Source organism: Pagrus major, chromosome 6, assembly GCF_040436345.1.
Source record: "Pagrus major chromosome 6, Pma_NU_1.0".
NCBI lineage: Eukaryota > Metazoa > Chordata > Actinopteri > Spariformes > Sparidae > Pagrus > Pagrus major.
The window spans coordinates 17,842,177-17,859,762 of record NC_133220.1 but is presented as its reverse complement, the minus strand read 5'-3'; the positions used below and the strand labels follow the sequence as shown (position 1 = coordinate 17,859,762).

General features: G+C 41.1%; 1 protein-coding gene across 1 annotated transcript in view; it reads right to left on the bottom strand.

Moving 5' to 3' along the window:
- ca16b (carbonic anhydrase XVI b) overlaps positions 1-17,586 on the bottom strand; it is a 108,827-nt gene that overhangs the window by 41,773 nt on the left and 49,468 nt on the right. Inside the window, exons 3-4 of the mRNA XM_073468820.1 lie at positions 7,527-7,706; positions 1,103-1,251 (exon numbers count right to left, since the gene is read on the bottom strand). Of these exons, the coding sequence (XP_073324921.1) occupies positions 1,103-1,251; positions 7,527-7,706 (329 nt within the window). The remainder of the gene's footprint in view (positions 1-1,102; positions 1,252-7,526; positions 7,707-17,586) is intronic.

The window sequence follows — 17,586 nt, the reverse complement described above, 5'->3', positions numbered from 1 at the left end:
TTCCTGTATACAGAATATTGACACTGTATGACACATTTCTGTATAAAAGGGCTGCACCCACCCCGCATAAAAAATATAAATAGAAGACTGCTCTATTTTTACGCTTGTAGAGCAGATCTCAGTGGCACACACTGCTCTCACGCCTGGTGTAGCTGGTTTCATTGATTATAGTGGAAGCACAGTGTTGCAGCAGCCGCTATGCAAATGGTCTGCTTACGTTAAAGGGTGCCTCCACCCTTTTTAATGGCGCCGGGTTTTTAAAAGGAAAAAGAAATGCATGGAATGAAAAAAGTGATATCTGGTTCTGCTGTATTGATTCTGATCATTTGTTTTTAAACTGTCCATCATGAGTCCATCAGTTTTATTAGAGTGCAACCCTAGACCAGCAGACTGCTTTTCAAAATCCGCTGCCTACATTACCCACAATGCAGCTTAGCCGCTGAGTGACATCACCGAAGGCAGTTTATTGATAACATGCAGCCATAAAAGGATTTAAACTACTTTTTCACATATACAGTAGAACTCCCCTCGACCTGTAAACACACTTTATTGTGTAAAATTGGTGGAGTCACCCATTAAGTGTTCAACGTAGCCAGCCTGTTAGCATCTAAGTTTAGAACTCATGCAAGTAGAAGCAATGCAACTTTTGACTGTATTGTGGTTTTCATCGACTTTTAAGTGGGTACATTTTGCCATCCTGTGAAATCCAGAGATTACCTAAAAGTATTTTTTGACCCCAGTGAAATTAATTTTCTCCCAAGGCCTGAACAATCCTCAGTCCTCGGTGGTGCCTCTTGGAGATGAGGTTTAGATGCATCAGTACTCACCAACTCCGTGCTACTATTGAAGCTTGAGATCCCTGCAGCATGTTTCAATAACTATTGAATCCATGCCACAAAGAATTAAGCCTGATCAACAAGCAGAAGTGCATCTTATCAATAATGGCATTCACAAACAGTTAGGAAGAAGTTTTTCGTTCTCTCTAAAAACCTCATATTTCTAAACACAACAGTAACTTGCCAAGCTACAACATTCAGTGTTGACCCTCAAGGCCTCTTACTGTGAATTTATCAAAGCATATTGTAGTGACAGGATGCTTTACCTCTACAGGGAACCTTCTGCCATTTATGCTGTGTTCCGAGCCTGCTGATCCATTACTCTGGCCCCAATGAAACTCCATCTTCTCAGCCTTAAAGCGCCCTGGCAGTCCAGCACCCCTTACAAAGTAGTCATCCTTCAGGAGAACAGCAACTGGAGAAAAAGAGATGGAATCAAACAAAGAAGGAAAATTATTATTATTCTGGAACAAAGGCAGCTAAAAGGAGATTATTAGTCAAAGCACTGATTGTACCGAAGCTCACAGCGGCGGTCGATGCCAATCATTTTTTTTTTTTTTTAATTTTACATCTCTTCTCTGATCTTATCTTATCCAAATTCTCATCTGTTTTTTGGTAATGGCAACTCAATTATCTCATGATCTCAAAGTACAATTAAATGCTGTGGTGTTTCTTCTATACGCTTCTAAATCTGAGATGATGCACTTTGTTATCCAAAATATCAAAAATAATCTGACTGAATTCTAAATAAAATGGCACAATGCAATTTCGACCTGCTTCAAAAACCGAGTAATTCATTGTCTCTTCCTGTGACATATGTCAATATGAACTAAAACCGAGGAGAGACTCTTGAGGAGCTCCAGTAGGAGAAAAAAAATGGATTTGTTTTCATGTCTAAGATACTATAGTAACTGTGCAAACTTTTCCTTTCTACATTTACTTTTATTGGTGAAACTGGATGTTACCTAAGCTGCAATGAACACAGATCAGGTTTTACTCTGAAATAATCACACAGCAAATAGATATTGTGATTACAACTTATCAAGGTGCTTTTATCCTTTCATTAGAGGCTATTTAAAAGGGATAAGAAGCTGTTAAATCTCAAATGATCTCGACTCAGGGGGACTTAAGGGCAGCAAGAGGAACATTTTTCTACCTGGCAACCCACAGGCTGATATGGTGTGTTCTTTAAGACTCTCTACGTGGGGAATCATTTCATCACTTGATACAAAGAGGGATAAGTGAAAGTTATGTTCTTCCACCTGCTTGCTTCATGCTTCTGTCGGAGAATATCAGGCCGATTTAAAACTTTCTCTGAAGGTTTCTTCAATAACATTTTTGTCCAGACAATCTTGAAATTTAGCTTGAAGGGTTTTGTGGCATTTTTTGGGGTCAATGCATGTTTTCTCCCATTTTCAGGCTTGTGACATCCCAAATAGGCTGTGAAGTTAATTTCACATTATTCGGTTCAACTTGTAGATTTTATTGTCAGATGTGTTTTATGACTGTGGTTGTTTTGATAGAGATACCAGTCATGGAAATGTCTCAGATAGGCAGGCTGATGGTGAGCAGTGGTGCCCCAAGGGGAGGCCAAAGGGGGCCCCTAATACAATTCTAATGCTAATGAAAAAAGACGTGCTAGCGCCCAACCCTCCATTGTGAGTAGTATATGCTTCTCAGTCATGAGTACTGTATGCATAATATATTTCTATGTGATATTTTACATTTGGCAGTATTAATTCAGCCTCAACCAATAATGAAAAAAAGATGAAAATAAGAAATGCACAACCAGTCAGGCACTTTTGACTGTCAATGATTTTCATTTTGTGTGCAATTCCTCTAAATATCGACAGTCACATATTTGGTCTCAAATCTAAACTAAACCAATCTGTGAAACCTTAAGCTATTGAGAATTATAAAAAGCCTTCTCTTGTTCTATAAAATGGTCATTTTTACTTGTGAGCTCACTACTTCTTTTGGGTTATTCAGTAGGATGTAGCAAAAGTTCCCAGGGGTATACAATCCATATCTTTTTATCCAATACTCTCCTACACAGGAAGCCTGAGATTGGAAGCGAAGCAGTATAAATCATTTGAGAGTGTGAGAAATATTTCTGCAAAATTAAACTCTGCAGCCACAAGCCACAAATTAACCTCAAAGCCCTCAAAAATGATGTCTTTGGCTTGAAGTAAGTTGACCAAATCAAACACCACAGCTTTGCTTGTTGTTGCAATCTGCCAAGAAAGGTCCAGTTTTCTCCTAAAAGTCTAATTTCAGTGGAGAAAACTATCACTATTGAAATCCTGCAGTGCCATCTGAGAGGGTTTTTTGAGGGCCATAAAATGTTCTACAATATATAGTGGACTGTGTAATCCTCCTCCTCCACAGACATTACTGCTTTTAAGAGGTTCTTACGAAATATCAGCCGTTTGGATTCACCTCAAAAGGTTCACCCTGTCTGCTTTCGTGGAAGCAAACATTTGTAAATGTACTCAGCAGTATCATGTAAGGGCGAGTTATCCAGTTCTCATGACAAGGCAGATTATCATCCTTCTGCTGTCCTGGCTAAGGCTACATGTTAATGTATAACCATTCACCGCGTCTACGTTTGACATCATTAGCCAGATTAGAGCCACCGCTCTGTCGGCTGATCCCTCCCGTTACAGGGGGATTTAGTCACCCTCTCTGGATAAAGACAGCCCACTTTTAATCAGCAAACCAAGAGGATGAGCATGTGGACAAGCAAACAAAGACTGTCAGTAAACACAGATGACATGTTGAACCAGCTGGGCAGAGAGTGGATGAAAATCATGGTTAGTAAAATGTATCACCATTACGATGGAAGGTACAGAAACGAGTGCGAGATCAAGAGAAAACGAGTTAAGAGACAAAGAGATCCGAAGAGAGGAGAACCTTGTGTGATGAGGGATGAGCTCAGTGCCTGTCGTGAGGGAAGAAAGAATCTGCCAGCAGTATTAACGTGCCAGTGCTGCTTTAAGCTGATGGCCCACAGTATGATGGAAAAGGTCTTAGATGCAGGAGATTTCTAAGACTGAAAGCGCCGGGTCAAAGTGAACATCAGTCTGCATAGAAAAAAACCACCCATCACATGATCTCGCATTGGTTCCACTCATTTGGAAACACATGCATATTTACAGGAATGGTAATAAACTCTGTTACTGCTTGAAGTAGTGTAATCCCGTCTGTAACAGAAGGAAAGTCAAGGAAAGGGGATGCTCGCTGGCCCTGGGAGTTTCATTAGAAATGCTGCCCTGGGTGTGTTTGAACCCTCCAACAGTAGAGCAGGAATTAGAAGCTAAGCCAAAAAGACCTTGAATCACAGCCAGTGAAAGAAGCCGAGTGTGTGTGAAAGTAAATCCTTGATCAATGTGAACGTCTCTGGGGTCTTCCGATTCCTCATGAATTTGGTCGAGAGTTGTTTGAAATTTCACTGAGAAATGTTTTGTTGAAGAACACTGCTTGAATGGCGTCCAATCAGCTCGATCTCAAAGTGGATCAAGGCACAAGGGAGCATTGGGAAATCAATCTCGATGAACTTTTAAGATCTATTCACTCGGTTTCTTAATTACAACACTGACTTTTAAATAGTATGAAGGATGTTAAAGCCCCCCTAAGCAGGATTTAGACAGCTGGACTTCAGCACCCCCTTGTGGCAGCATCAAAAAATTTGCACCATTCAATTAAGGAAAATGCTTAAATAAGCATCCAATCCGTCAAAATTTCGTGTCTTCAAATCCTGTGCGAGTTTCAGCTCATTTTTTAGCTACCCAGCCACCGCCTCTACTGGTTTGATTTACTTTCACAGCTCTCATAGCAGCATTTTCGACCCCCAACAGGGAGTTATTTTCATCAAAAACTTCTAAAAACCCAATGGATACTACCTGCTCTGCACCAAACAGCAGACAGACACAGTTGGTGACTAGCTGGTCAACATAGTGGATCATTTAGCTGCAAAAAGAGCCAGATATTTCCCTCAGGAAAGAGAGTGAATATTGGACAGGCTCCTAATAAATGGTAATGTTGCTCTTCAACCACAGGATTTGTACAGTAAATTAGCAAATCAGTTATATCCACATCTTGCATATGCATATATGAATAAAATAAAAATCAACAATAGCAGGTTTAAAGCTACAGTGACGAAATAAAATGATGCTGATATAGCTAGCTTTATCGTACCTGTATCCGCAATTTTAACTGGCACTGGACACATTTTACTGACTTATACAGTACTTGTATATCTGTCGTACTGGTGCACCTTTAACTGAAAGAGACTAAACATTTCAGACTAAAAACCTTTCTTTACATCACTTTACAAATTAATTTTTGAGAAACCCAGAAGAAATAGTCCTAGTCTCATGACAATAACATGTAAATGATGGACAAAGAAATATGATTTATGATTAATTTAGTTCTCATAATACAAAGTGTAATGATATGGATCTCTCCTCGGCTCCTGAGGACCATAGCACTGTCACAACCACACAATGACAACAGTAGGCTTGAACGCAATCATGTATTGGCATGTGTCCATGGAATAGTTGGATCCCCTCCATTGTTCTTATTAGTGTGTGTCACGCTGAAGAGCTGAGTGGAGCTGAACCTTACCATGTAGATGAAACAAGGCCGTTTGACATCATCCTGAACAACTTATGTACGATTCAACAATAAAAGATTGACAAGGGGGCGCATTGAAAAGACTTTGGACTTGGCAAACTCATAATAATATCAAGGATGCAGCAAGTCGTGATGTGGAAAACAAAAACGACTCCGAAGGCCAAAGATTCATTTGGCGAATAATGCATTATATTCAAACCGCTGAAATTGTTTTCCTAAGAAAATAAAGAATGAATTTCTGTTAGAATCAATAACGAACAACGTCTTGAAAATGTAGTCCATGAACACATTCATCTACATTTCTACAATGATAAAGCCAGTCAAATGCAGCTCTGAGAATAAAAGGTGGAGGTGGAAGTTGAGGAAAGTTTGCCAACTGCTTTATTTATTCTCAAGAGATAATAAGCCTCAACACAATCCATCGTTAAATTGTCCAGATATTTATCATCTTTAAATGCTGTTTGAAGTTAAATATTTTAAAATTCAGGTTAATAGGTTAAATTCTAAAGTGCATTTCATCTTTCATCTCATATAATATTTAATTTACTATTCAATCACAAATTGTTTGTGTGAATGACTGTTAAATCTATCTGCCAAGGTAATTTAAAAGGGGTATAAGTAATGAAAAAACATAGTTTTATCCCCCCAGTTTTAAATCAATTTCACAATATTGTAAGGTGAATTTGCACAATATTAAATTAACCTCTTCTAAATAGTGTTTGCGCAATAATATTCTACGGTAATATTGTTCCATTTTCCTGATTTTCACAGTGCTTAGCCATCTAAAATTCCCTCTGTACCGTTTGTGCCCAAAATTACAGCCGGCCGTGTTATTTCCATCTTTGTAAATAAGCAGCCCGCAGCATCGCTCGGCTGTCCCAGTGGCCTTGGTTGTCATGGAGGCTAACAACTCTCATTATGATCAAACGCAAAAGATGAAACTACTCTGTGAGAGAAACAGTGCCAGAAGCAGAGGGGATCAATTAAGGTCAGGGTTTTCACACCAATGGTCCACGGATTAGCTGATTGAAAAACAAAAGTGGCAATGGTTTGAAGTAGCAGTTAATCAAGTGAGCTTCAAAATGTTTCTGTAAAAAGCCATGCAGGCTGATACAAAGGCGATGGGGAGACATAAACTGATACTATTATGTGTGATTGTAATCTGATACACTTAACCATTAGAGCTTGGTTTTAAAATTTGCCATTAGACATACATAAAATCTAAAGAGTCAGTCCGCAGAAAATATCCACTGTATGTGGGAACATACAGAAATATAGTTTCAAGATTTGCAATTTAGTACCTCTCTATATTCAATATTCTACACTAGGAGTAGGTGATGTGGATAACATCTTTTATCACATGTTTTTATATTACATTGTCAGTATCTATTGTGGAGTGGTAAAGCTCCTAGAAATTCAATTTAAAGCTGTTCATAGATAAAATGACCACATGGAATATGAATTAAATTCTCTGAAAATTAAGGTACTTCATAACCGTGATGTAAAAATCCTGTAAATCCAATATTGCCTGAAGGCTTCCTTGCTGAATTATTTGCAACACTGCCTGCAGTGTTCTAATAAAACCAGAAATAAAATGTATAAAAGGGATAGCCATCTGAAGTTACACAGTATGGAACATTTCTGCCCAACTCAACACCTGATATGATTAAACATTTGCAATGATGAAAAATCTTCGGAAGCCCTGAGGGACAAGTGAGAATTTGTGTCTTTCTGGTGATACATTTTGTCTGATCTGAATCATTTTCTGTCCTACATTTCTGACTTTAGACCTGGTGAAAAAGGAATTTGCCAGGATAATATTTCGAAGTTCTTCAAATTATTTTGAGAAAAGAAAAAAAAAGGGTGAAAAAAAAGTTCATTAAACAAATTTTTTTGTGGGGGTGGGGGTGTTTCCTTCTGGGAAATTTTGTTCCCACTTGGTTTGGCACCTGAAAATAAAAGAAATTAACACAAGATGGAAGAAAACAAAAAACATTGGGGGGGGGGGGGGGGGGGGGGGCAAAAGTGGTCCACAAAAGATTCAGTGGTGCAGACCTGTCTTTCCTGTATTTTTCATGGTTGTCTGGTTGGAGGACTCAGTGTTGAACTTCTCCAGCACCAGCTCCTGGTACTCCTCCGAAACCAAAGCTTGTTCATCTGCAATGTCCACAGGTGATTGGTTCTTCGCAGCACATTCTGGGTATGAGGCTGCCCAGCCTCGAGGTCCATGGCTTCCTGTAGAAACACAAGAAACAAGCACTTATGAAAAATGAAGGCTACTCCCCTGAAATCTCCTTTGTCTAAGAATTGTGGCTATAATACACACAACATTAGAAACACAGTGACAATATTACTGCTACGGCAGTAGCCAGGTTTCAATATACCCTTAACGGAAATTGAGAGAAAGAGGACAATGATTCTTTCATACTCATTCAGCTGCAGTGCCCTCTAAGCCCCTCCAACAGCTGGGAAAACATGTAAACACAATGAAAATTCATCATCTGGCTACAGGCTATTCCAGCGTTAATTGTCCATATACGATATAAATATCCAAATGAGGCGTAGTCTTACAGTGCCGCACTTACTGAAACTGAGCCTGGAATGGGTACAGACTTAATGTGGGTCTACGCCTCGGATATGTTTAAAAAAAACAAAACAAAGAAACATTACACCAAAAGGGTATTGAATAGAAAATACTCCACTTTAACAATTCATGTGCAGTGTGTGCTGCAAACGAACTTCCTGTAGAATCCCCATCCACTGTCTGCTCTTTTAATCCTCTATCCCCTACAGTGGCGCTTCTACAAAGGAATAATCCACTACCGACAGGGGTCTCCTTGATCTCTTCTCGGGTACAATGGGCCAATGCAACAACAAAAGCTGAGGGATCAGGGGAACAAGGAAGCATGCATGGATTTTAACTTTTCTGGGTTAACACAATATTCATGATCCCATTCCCTACAGATATAGGGCAACTATGCTACTGGCTCATGAAAATGATATGAGAACTCCTCTTTACTAAAACACCCTGGATCAAGGGTGGGTTTACGTCTTGCTGTGAATAAACACCTTGCAGCCAAAGACACTGTGCTCCAGTCCCTCGAAAAGACACAACGTTTGAGGATTAATTTGAAATATCCGATGTTTTACCACGGCAACCACAGAACAACCATAAACATGCATCACGGGGTGTGCAGACACATAAACAGGAATCATTTACTTCATCTTATTCTCCAATGAATATGTCACAGGGTTAGGAAAACAGTGCATAAACACCGTTAAGCCCTTGGAAATGTCTGAAGTTTGTCCAGTGACTTAAACAAAATCAATTGTCTTCTGAACACCACCTGTAAGATTATGGACTGGTGAGGTCTGGATTGCATGGACACGTCAGAATGGATTTGAGCTGCATTTCTAATTAATGACTGCATTAGCAAGCAGGATTAAATTTGTCAGTCATGGCTTTAGACTTGCCAATATGTCTGTACCAGTATAACTCCAATATTTCGTACCCTAGAGCAGAGCCACCCGTACAACTCCAATATTTCATTTCCTGGAACAGAAGCCATTGTGAATACACCACTATTACTATAAGGCAAGAGAAAGCTGCCTGCCAAACCATAAATACAAAGAAGGGATTTATATAAATGTAGCAATCATGTACAGTATTCAAATGAAAAGTGTTCTGTGTATGACATTTTCTATTAAGGCCTAAATATTCAGCGATTATCTTATATTTCAATTGGGTTGTGCTTGCAGACATCCTAGCCAGAACATTGCCATCGCATAACAATTGTCTGGGGCTCAATTAGCTTCAATAAACATTTAATTGATTAAAAAGCTTTATGAAGCAATATTTTTCATTTTATCACTGAAGCAAATGACTCCCTTTAATATTGCTACTGACACCAATTTCACTGAGAATCCACAACTCGATCAATATTGGTAAGATTAAGGAAAATGTCAGATATCTAGTCAGCTACAGAGAGGGAATATTAGATGGACCAAACCAGGACCTGTTTTTTCCATTGTTACTCTGGAGACACAGAGCCAATTATATTGGCCAATGTCTTTGTGTATATAGATAGACTGTATATTAGATGATTGTAGATGTATCTGAATTGGTATATATGGTTGAGACATTGCAGGACAAAAATACTGAAGTAATTTTGAGGTAGTATATAAACATTGTTTCCCTTAATGTCCACCAGAGAGCAGTGAGAAGTAGATTGTTAATCTGTAAATTCAATGTGTATCTTAGACGAAATTTGGCAACACTTGATTACCCTTTAATACCCTTACTACCCTTGTATTAAGGGTAGTTATAAATAAAAGGTAAAAAGGCAGTTGTAAGTCCTGATAAGATTATTACTAATATCAACTAATACTGATAAGACTACACTATATATACTTTATCTACTTAGTGTCGATAATAGCAAAACACGTGTTCATTGTTAGATTATAAGATAGTTGTTGACAGTTTATAAACTGTATATAGGATATTAATAAAAGCCTCATGTCAAGGGTTCTCAAACCTTCATATTCAAAGGTCTGCATCTGATTATCATTCACGCGAGGAGTCTGGAACGATCGGTGATAACAAAATAGGCTAACATTTAATCAATTAATTAACATTGCATCTCTCACATCTCACGTCTTTAATATTTATTATTTAAAATATTGTATCTACAATTGAAAAGCTGAATGTTAATTCTCCAGTGCATCATTAATGATTGAACTCGGCAGCAACAACACACAATGCTCACTCTCTCTCTCCGGCTGTAAACGTCGCCATGACAACAAGGTTAACGACAAGGAAAGGAGCCACATTAAAAACACAGTGGACGGGATCGCTGTAAGAGATCAACAGTTACACCGTATACAATGTCATAAACAACTTACTGATTGACGGAAACTTTATTTCAAAATAGAAAATGTTACACTTGATAATGTATTGTAGCCTTCGTAACAACAGGGTGTGTTGGGCCCAGATCGACTTGCTGTAAAGTCTGGAGGTGGACCTGAGATGCGCTGCCTCATGAATTTCTTATGATGGTTTGTAATGGCATCGCAAACGCATTTATTAAGTCTAACTAACTTACGTATTATGTCACTGTTAAATCTTTACTAAGGCTTTTTCCTTGCTTTATTAAGATTAATGTATACTTTAATCAAGAATAATGCCTTGTAAGAGTTAATAGATTTTTTTAAATTCTGCACCTATCCATCCATCCATCCATTATCTTCCGCTTATCCGGGGCCGGGTCGCGGGGGCAGCTGCCTGAGCAGGGATACCCAGACTTCCCTCTCCCCGGACACTTCCTCCAGCTCCTCCGGGAGGATCCCAAGGCGTTCCCAGGTCAGCCGGGTGACATAGTCACTCCAGCGTGTCCTGGGTCTTCCTCGGGGTCTCTTCCTCCCGGTGGGGCATGCCTGGAACACCTCCCGAGGGAGGCGTCCAGGGGGCATCCGATACAGATGCCCGAGCCACCTCAGCTGACTCCTCTCGATGTGGAGGAGCAGCGGTTCTACTCCGAGCTCCTCCCGCGTGACAGAGCTCCTCACCCTATCTCTAAGGGAGCGCCCTGCCACCCTGCGGAGGAAACTCATTTCGGCCGCTTGTATCCGGGATCTTATTCTTTCGGTCATGACCCAAAGTTCATGACCATAGGTGAGGGTAGGAACGTAGACTGACCGGTAAATCGAGAGCTTCGCCTTTCGGCTCAGCTCTCTCTTCACCACGACAGACCGATACAACGACCGCATTACTGCGGCCGCCGCACCGATCCGCCTGTCAATCTCACGCTCCATCCTTCCCTCACTCGTGAACAAGACCCCGAGATACTTAAACTCCTCCACTTGAGGCAGGAACTCTCCCCCAACCTGGAGGGAACAAGCCGCCTTTTTCCGGTCGAGAACCATGGCCTCAGACTTGGAGGTGCTGATTCTCATCCCAACTGCTTCACACTCGGCTGCAAACCGCCCCAGAACATGCTGGAGGTCCCGGCTCGAAGGAGCCAACAAGACAACATCATCTGCGAAAAGCAGAGATGAAATCCGGTGGCTCCCGAACCAGATCCCCTCCGGCCCATGACTGCGCCTAGAAATTCTGTCCATAAAAATAATGAACAGAACCGGTGACAAAGGGCAGCCCTGCCGGAGTCCAACATGTACTGGAAACAGGTCTGACTTACTGCCGGCAATGCGAACCAAGCTCCTGCTCCGGTCGTACAGGGACCGTACAGCCCTTAGTAGAGGGCCCTCGACCCCGTACTCCCGAAGCACCCCCCACAGAATGCCACGAGGGACACGGTCGAATGCCTTCTCCAAGTCCACAAAACACATGTGGACTGGTTGGGCAAACTCCCATGAACCCTCCAGCACCCTGCTGAGGGTATAGAGCTGGTCCAGTGTTCCACGGCCAGGACGAAAACCGCATTGTTCCTCCTGAATCCGAGGTTCGACTATCGGCCGAATTCTCCTCTCCAGTACCCTGGAATAGACTTTACCAGGGAGGCTGAGGAGTGTGATCCCCCGGTAGTTGGAACACACCCTCCGGTCCCCCTTTTTGAATAGAGGGACCACCACCCCGGTCTGCCAGTCCAGAGGCACTGTCCCCGACTGCCACGCGATGTTGCAGAGACGTGTCAGCCAAGACAGCCCCACAACATCCAAAGACTTGAGGTACTCAGGGCGGATCTCATCCACCCCCGGTGCTTTGCCACCGGGCAGCTTCCGGACTACCTCGGTGACTTCGGCTTGGGTGATGAATGGATCAACCTCCGAGTCCCCAGCCTCTGCTTCCTCTATGGAAGACGTGTCAGTGGGATTGAGGAGATCCTCGAAGTACTCCTTCCACCGCCCGACGATATCCCCAGTCGAGGTCAACAGCTCCCCGCCTCCACCGTAAACAGTGTTGACGGGGTGCTGCTTCCCCTTCCTAAGGCGCCGGATGGTTTGCCAGAATTTCCTCGAGGCCGACCGGTAGTCCTTCTCCATGGCCTCCCCGAACTTTTCCCAGGCCCGAGTCTTTGCTTCCGCGACCGCCCGTGCTGCAGCACGCTTGGCCTGCCGGTACCCGTCAGCTGCCTCAGGAGTCCCCCGAGCCAGCCAGGCTCGATAGGACTCCTTCTTCAGCTTGACAGCATCCCTTACTGTCGGTGTCCACCACCGAGTTCGGGGATTGCCGCCACGACAGGCACCGGAGACCTTACGGCCACAGCTCCTGCACCTATTAACATTCTAATAACATTCATCTAATTTTTTTTAAATTCCCAAATATCGACATCAGCCTCGGGCTCAAAAATCCAGTATCGGTTGGGCTATAATGCATATTAATGAACCTGATGACGCTTGCGAGACAAGCTTCGTTAGTTTACTTGTACACCTACACAGCTGTATTAATTTTCAGAGTACGTCTCTAAATGTTTCTAGGCAAACACTGGAGCGTAGACTGAAACTGTGTAGGGTCAGCTGTATATTTATGCAGTTTGGGGAAATACTGTTGATAATGTAGTGCACACTTGAGGCAGTTGAAGAAATGGTTACGACTTACTCCCATCCCATTTGGGTTTAAAGAAAATATATATTCTCTTTGGCAGAGCTGTCTGAAGTACAATGCCTCCAGTTGCTTTGAACATTTACCATTCCCCTGACCGACAAAGTGCGCTATGCGGGCTACCAACAATAAAAAACACTAAGAACCATTCTGGTTCTCCAGTGGGCAATTTCAACCCTCATTTTCTTGTTTTTCTTCCTTCTCCTCCTGAGTGAACTGTGGCAAACTACAAAAACCTTTTTTGAGATGCAACTGAGATATATAGGGCCTCGCAAAACGTGACTGACATGCCTCACAACAACAACAAATTCCATAGGTCAGCTGTTTGGAGACAGATTAGAACATGAAAGGAAGCTAGACAAGAGACGGGGCTATATTTATTGTCAGTTGGCATATGCAAACATGGAGCTAAGATATGAATAAATATCATCAAAGGAACGATCATGTCAACAGTTTATCACATCAGAAACACATGATATGATAAGCTAAGTGTACTGAACCCACTGAAATGTTTCACAGGTCTCTTATTCAGAGTGCAACTAGTGAAAAGTGTAATCTTTTGCTAATTTTCCATTAAAAAAAACACATTACATCCCATTTACTGCTAGAGAGATAACTCTGCCTTTCAAGAAGAGAAAGGGAGGAGCAGCGCTAAAATCAGATAAGTGAGGGTTGCACAGCAGTCGATTAATCTGTCTCATTGCCATCCATCAGAATGACTATAATCCTCGTGGTTAAGCCTTTCCCACTGCAGCCCAGCCACTCTATCAGACTGAGGTGAACAAATTAAAAATAAGTGCATGTTTTAAAATGTTGTAGATTGATTTATCTAAAATATTACACGCCACATTTGCAGCTACATTCAGCATATGGCCCTGAGAGAACACCTCATGCACACTGGGCTGCACGACACATTTATTCTAATGAAAATCTTTATAGGAGCTATGAGGTAATTCATGCAGTATACTGATGGTTTTATATGAACAGAGATGGATGAGTTACACTGATGTTTCAGCTCAACTTCCAGAAATATAACAATCTTAGACAGAGTTATCTTGTTTGTTTCAAGATCTCGTCCAGCGATTTGAAAAGGATTAATCAAGTGAAAGAAAATGGTGATGTAGTCCGATAATCAGGCGAGTATGATAGCAACCTACGGTCATGATTACATATATGCTCCTTTGAATTTCAAGACCAACAGTCGGTGAGAAAAATATGAGAGCATTTTTCTCCCATTCCACAACAACTGTACTGCTGAGTGCCAACTGGTAGCAGACTGTAGCTGTACACAGCAGCATGCAGAAGGGATTGTATGGTGAGGTGCTATAGTGTTAAACAAAATATAAAATAACACATATTCTCAATTAGAACCAACAAACCAAAGCTGGTCCAGAAGTAGAAGGTGGGAAGATTAGCTTTCTTACTTTTTTTATCTGTTATGACACAAATATAAGCTGATACAATGATCCCTCTTGCGTCATCTTCAACACTTGAAAGGTGTAATACAAAACAATACAATAGCCCTGCAACAAATCCTACCTTTGTGAAGCTTGAAATGTTCTATATTTGGTGGGACTGTGAAAGCGAGGTGTGTGGTGACTTCATTTTTTTTATTTGAGTCTTTAGTTTGTCTTGTTCCTATAGTGGATTGCTGTCATTTGTTGTTTGTGCTATTTTTTCTAATCCCTGAAAAATATACAGTACTTTGGAATAAATTAACTTGCTTCACAACGGGAATCAGAAGTGCATTTGCCCACGGTGCATAAGAAAAATGATAGATGCCTAAAATAAACACTATAGACTGATTATTCTGGTCAGTTGTTTACAGTGGGAAGTGACAACTTCCAATTGCAAGAGACAGATGAAGCCTGGCTCATGTATACCATGTGGTGACTTAAAAGATTCATACAATGTGTCATTTGCAGTCTGTATATACAATACATGTTTACTGTACTATACTAAGCAGCACACCAAGCATACAGTCATGAGTTAAACATATCAGTACATAAACTACGGATTGTACTTTTATCAGTTTCAGTAGCATTCAGACAGCAAAGATTTGAAAAACAACACATCACCTTTACATAAAGATTTTGAGAAATTCAATAACGTCTCCATTTTGTAATTCATGATCTATGCTATAAGTAAGACGAGTGATGTTTAAAATGTGTCTACTTGTTTGTTAATCCGACCTGTTCTTGGCTCACTTCTGCGTGATGTGACACCGCTCTCTGCAATCTACTTGTTTTAAGTAAAACAGGCACATGTTTCTCTCAATCTGGCACTTTCAGTTCCAGGCGTCATCCCATTAACCTTGGGATAAACAGCCGTGCCTGTGCTACCATGGCAATGCTGACAGAATGGCGATTGCCTTGTCATTTCCGTTTTGTCCCTCGGAGAGAAAGCATCCATGCTGTATGCCGCCTGGCAGACCTCCCAGAATTGGCACACTAGCCCTTGCAAAAAAAAATCTACGCTGATCAGTCCATATGTATGAGTGGCAGTGACAACAAAACATGGCCAGTAGAAATAAGGCACAGCGTGAGAACGGTCACAGCAGTCGTCTATATGAAGAAGTGGTAAGCGTGATCTAGCTGTGTGTATGATGCAGAATCCTTTCAGTGAATGGAGGAGCATCGGGTAACATTTTGAAAAGACATTCCTGGTGTCAGTTTCAATATGCTGATAACACTCCAGATGGTGGAGACACAGGCTTTGCAGCACTGGGGAGTATCAAATGTCCAGGTTAGACTGCTGAAGAGCTCAGGGCTTGTACAATGTGGGGACAGGCCAGAATAGTCAACTTAGTCTGTAATCAGTCAACTGATGATCGGCTCATGACAGATCTTTTCTTTTATTCAAGCCAGTAACACTGAGGATGGTCTCCAACATTTAAAAAATATAGTAAAGGAAATGTTTGTGATCTTAGGCCACTGCAACAGCAGTGAAAATGTCCAATGTGGCAACAAATACAAGTGGTCAGATCAACACCCAGGTTGAAAATAAAAAAAAAAACAGAATAGTCAAAAACAGCTAACAGCCCGACTTCCTGGTTTAACATCAATATTTCTTATGTAGGTGTTAACATTCTCAATCCTCCAGTGCGATGAGAGATTATTAGCAACATTACCTCCAAGTTATCTGCTAAAGTCGCAGGCTTGTTTATGATCTGTATGCTCACCGGACCGCCTGCACCTGCATTTTTACCAACACCACTGCATTTCAAGATCTCAGCAAGTACTTTGGTGACTATGTTAACCAGTGACCATATGACCATGTAATTTCCCTCGAAAAAGATACATTTTATCATTGCATTAGTCTGAAATAACACAATCCTTTAATTTCATCTTTAAATACGTAGGATAGGATGGTTTATTTTTTTATTCATTTATTCTTTTTTAATCTTTTTATTTTTCTAGAAACATCTGGCAAGCCAAATTATACCTTATGGCAGGTCAGCCCTGCTCTCAGACAATGAACATACAATAGTGTCCGCGTGTTTACCTTTTTGCCAATGGATTTGAATGGACATGGGGTGGATTTGTGAAAAAAGATCTCATGGATTGTGATTTCAATTAATAAATTTTTAGCAAGAATGCCAACCCCCACAACTCTGCATGTTTACATTTAACCAGATTAACCAGAACAGTGGACCTTTGGCATCAAAAAAAGGGTTCAATCCAAAGTAGAGGTGTGAATCTTCACTGGCCTTACGATTACAATTGCAATTTAGCTGTCAACGATTCGAACGCAGAATGATTCTCAATGCATCTCGATAATCAGATAATCATCTTCCAATAATCAGACTACAGCAGTCTACAAAATAAACACTGCATCTTTTCAATACATAAATATTATAAAAACATTTATCCATCCGCAGTGCCTTACACGTTTGTTGTGATCTACAATAATATTGTTTTCACATGGCAGCTTTAACATAAGGCATTTATTGACTCTCCTGCACACACCTCTCAGAGTGGGACGGCAATTTTGACAGCACCTCCTCAGATCTTGACTGATTAGCTGGGCTTGCTGTAACAGTTATTATTTATGGTTGCAGACGTTAGCTTCAGGTGGAAATGGCTATCATGATTAGTAATTGTTGTGAGGTAGAAGTCTCATCCACTTCGTACTTCCCAGAAAGTTCATAAAATGTGACATGTTCCCCTAGATGTCCGTTTTAAAAAATACACGGTGAAATTTTTTATCACTCGCAGATGATCTCTGCCTCCCTCCAACATCCCTCCTACATAAGTAATGTTAGGCTAATGCCCGCCCACAATTTAAAGCATGGGAGCAACATCGTGTGAACTTTATTGTCCAGCTGAGGCCGGACAATCAACAATCAACATAAGATGCAGACTCTCGATTATGCTCTGTCTCTGCCTATGCAGAAACTTCCACGTTTCACGCATCATGATGCATCTTATAATCGAGAACTTTCCACACCTCTAATGCAAAGACCTCAATGATGACAAAAGAAGGGAGACCAAGAGTTTGCAGGTATGCCAGCAGCTGTATTCAGGTACATTACTGCTTTGAGCCTACTCACATGCT